This window comes from Cebus imitator, unplaced genomic scaffold (genome assembly GCF_001604975.1).
Source record: "Cebus imitator isolate Cc_AM_T3 unplaced genomic scaffold, Cebus_imitator-1.0 Scaffold62, whole genome shotgun sequence".
Classification (NCBI taxonomy): Eukaryota; Metazoa; Chordata; class Mammalia; order Primates; family Cebidae; genus Cebus; species Cebus imitator.
In genome coordinates this window covers 4,326,837-4,329,512 of record NW_016107377.1, presented here as the reverse complement: position 1 = coordinate 4,329,512, position 2,676 = coordinate 4,326,837, and the positions used below count along the sequence as shown (strand labels likewise).

At 33.8% G+C, this 2,676-nt stretch overlaps 2 protein-coding genes across 7 annotated transcripts in view; one reads left to right on the top strand and one right to left on the bottom strand.

Moving 5' to 3' along the window:
• DNM3 (dynamin 3) overlaps positions 1-2,676 on the top strand; it is a 552,761-nt gene that overhangs the window by 541,097 nt on the left and 8,988 nt on the right. For 4 of the 6 annotated variants that reach the window (XM_017529999.1, XM_017529996.1, XM_017529995.2 and 1 more), the window contains one exon: positions 907-2,559. The exons of the other annotated variants lie outside the window; for them this stretch is intronic. In XM_017529999.1, the coding sequence (XP_017385488.1) occupies positions 907-976 (70 nt within the window). In that variant the 3' untranslated portion in view covers positions 977-2,559. Of the gene's footprint in view, positions 1-906; positions 2,560-2,676 lie in introns of those variants that run through there. 6 annotated transcript variants of the gene reach the window in all.
• Positions 2,097-2,676, bottom strand: part of LOC108305389 (40S ribosomal protein S12-like) — a 1,131-nt gene continuing 551 nt past the window's right edge. The window contains exon 2 of the mRNA XM_037739052.1: positions 2,097-2,163. Within this exon, the coding sequence (XP_037594980.1) occupies positions 2,097-2,163 (67 nt within the window). The remainder of the gene's footprint in view (positions 2,164-2,676) is intronic.

Sequence of the window (2,676 nt, the reverse complement as noted above, 5' to 3'; positions counted from 1 at the left end):
AAAAAAAAAAAAAAAAAAAAAAAAAAAAAGACTACCCAAGGTACCACCTATGAAGTCAAGTACGCAAATACACTAAAAAAAAACGTGTTAATATATTTAGGAAATAAATGTAGGAGTTCAAGAAATAAGTATTATAATAATAAGTAATAAAAGTAATGTTGAGACTCTTCAAATACAGTAATATTTCATTATCTAAAGTATGTTTACTCAGTAAACTCAGCTACCAGAAACATCCTTACCAACTAGAAAGTGAGTAACACTACTGTTACTAATAGTAAAATCTTTAAGACCCAAAATAGGAACTAGCACTCCTGCAATTTAAACAGGTACTCACACTGAGCCTATTTACACTTATTATAGAGAACTCTAAAAGTCTTGTTTTTCTGATTTTTAGTGCTCTGCAAATTACAAACAAAATATAAAACAAATTGGAGAAAGTTATAAAGGCAATGAGAAGTGATAACTAATATCCTGAGAGAAAGAAAAAGAAGAAAATTGTATGTGAGAAACAAAAATTCAAAAGCCATCATTGTCTGAAACAATATACCTATTAGTTCCTGAAGTAGGCATAACAGCACAGTTTGTTCTATGTAATTATTATATTCTATTGGCTAAGATATGTGCAGTATGTTTTAGATGGCATTCAAAAAATATTACATTTCATATTTTGGAAGGAGTGACTTCAGTTTTGAGAAAGATTTGCATATGAAAAAAAGATGTAATTTTCACTAAAAACTACTAGATAAATGAAAGATGACAATGTTAAAATCATTACAGATTGTAGCCACCTCTGCTGGCCTGTATGTGCATGAGCATGTGTGTAATGGCTCTTTCTCCGTGTCCTTGGAACAATGTTCTGCTAGATATTCTACTTGTTTCTTTACCTTTCTCTTTCTTTCTTTCTAGCCGGAGACCACCCCCATCACCAACTCGTCCCACTATAATCCGCCCACTAGAATCCTCCCTGTTAGACTAAATGAAGTGTCTGGCATGGCAATTAATCACTAATGAATTATGTGAAAGCAACATATTTGATAACCGTTGCAGTAAATCATGAGTAGTCGCATGTGTGGACATCAGTAGGCAAGTAACCAATTTTACTAATGCATTCATCACTCATCTTCATTGCTTATGGTAGTCAAACCTCTGGGGTTTGCCTCTTGAAAACTCCTGACCTTTAGAGGCTTTATATGTTGTACTGACCAAGGTAGGTTTGTATAGCAGCCCTATATTCTGGGGATTATTTGCCTACCATGGCATATATTTGAAATTGCTTTGGATAAGTTTTCTAGCTATCTACCAGGTAGCTCATTAAATATAATTCTTCAGATATGAGATAGTGGGCTTAGACCTAAGCCATACATATTCCTTTTCCCACATTCTGTTTAGGATGACAGTAATTCTGTTGTCTATCATTAATGCTACCACCTAGTCCATAATTACCTATTTAGCTCCTCTTTTCTTCCTCTTTATTTTATAAGACTGCTAGGAAGTGATTTTTTTAAAATTAGGATTCCTTAAGAATAAACTTTTCCAGAAGCACGAGGTAGTTTGCAAAGGAAAAGTCTGCACTGTTTGCTCTAAAGAGCTTCTCCTCATTCCAGTGTGTTTTGCTTCATGCTAGAAGCATATGCAACAGTGAATCAAAGCTTCTTTTTTTTTTTTTGTTAGTCAATAAATTTGGCTAATTAGTTTCAGAGTTCAAGGAAGAAGCAAAATATCACATCTCTAGTAGTGTTGGGAGAAATATAATTTCTTTATTTATATTCACCTCGTGGTAGGTTATATTGAAGGCTGACGTGGAGAATGTTTACTTTTCTAATTGCTCTAATTTTTGGCATAGCTCACTACCCTTTGATACTAACTCCAGTTTTACCATTATTATTTTGGTTAGAGAAAAAAAAATTCACTCTTTACATGCTAATTTGTTACCCTGTTATATAAGAATTTATCCTACCTTTGAAACAGGTTCAGTGTAACTTTCTATCCATTCTAGGCTTTCTTAATAAATCTTGAGGCTATGGGATAATCACATTTAAAGGTGGTTCCTGAAATGAAGTAGAAGATGACATGGGGTAAGAGCAGAGCTCACACTTTTACAGTTGTACTATTTCAAAGTCCCTATCCAGGTCACTCCAGAGAAGGGTATTGAAACATTGAGATCTAAAGCAAATTTGCAATTTCTTAAGATTTCTAAAATTTACCAGAACAGTTTAGCCTGGGGGTTAATAGTTCAGTCTTGAGGCTAAGTTTTGGTCTACCTAGGACCAGATGATTCACATGTAGGAAACAGCCAGAAGCCAACTGGAATTTTGTGTGCTAGCTGTCCCAGACAGCAGAACAAGTATTCACTGAGTGGGGGTGTCCCATGACACTATGTCATATTCTACAAAAGTAAATCAGGTTTCACCAACTGAAATGTCTCCCTTTGAAAGTAGCAAACATGATTTGTATGTTAACTTAACTTTAATTTCCTGTGTAGTTTATACCCAGAGCAGATACCCATAAAGTATAAAGTAAAAACTTTTAACCATTATTAAAAAGAGAAGTTACCATGTTGAATGGTGTTGTATTGAACTTATTCTAAAGCTTACAGCTAGCCCACTGATAATTGGTAAAAATCAGAAAATACAAGATTTACATAAAGGGCATTTCAACTTTTTTTTTTTTTTTTTT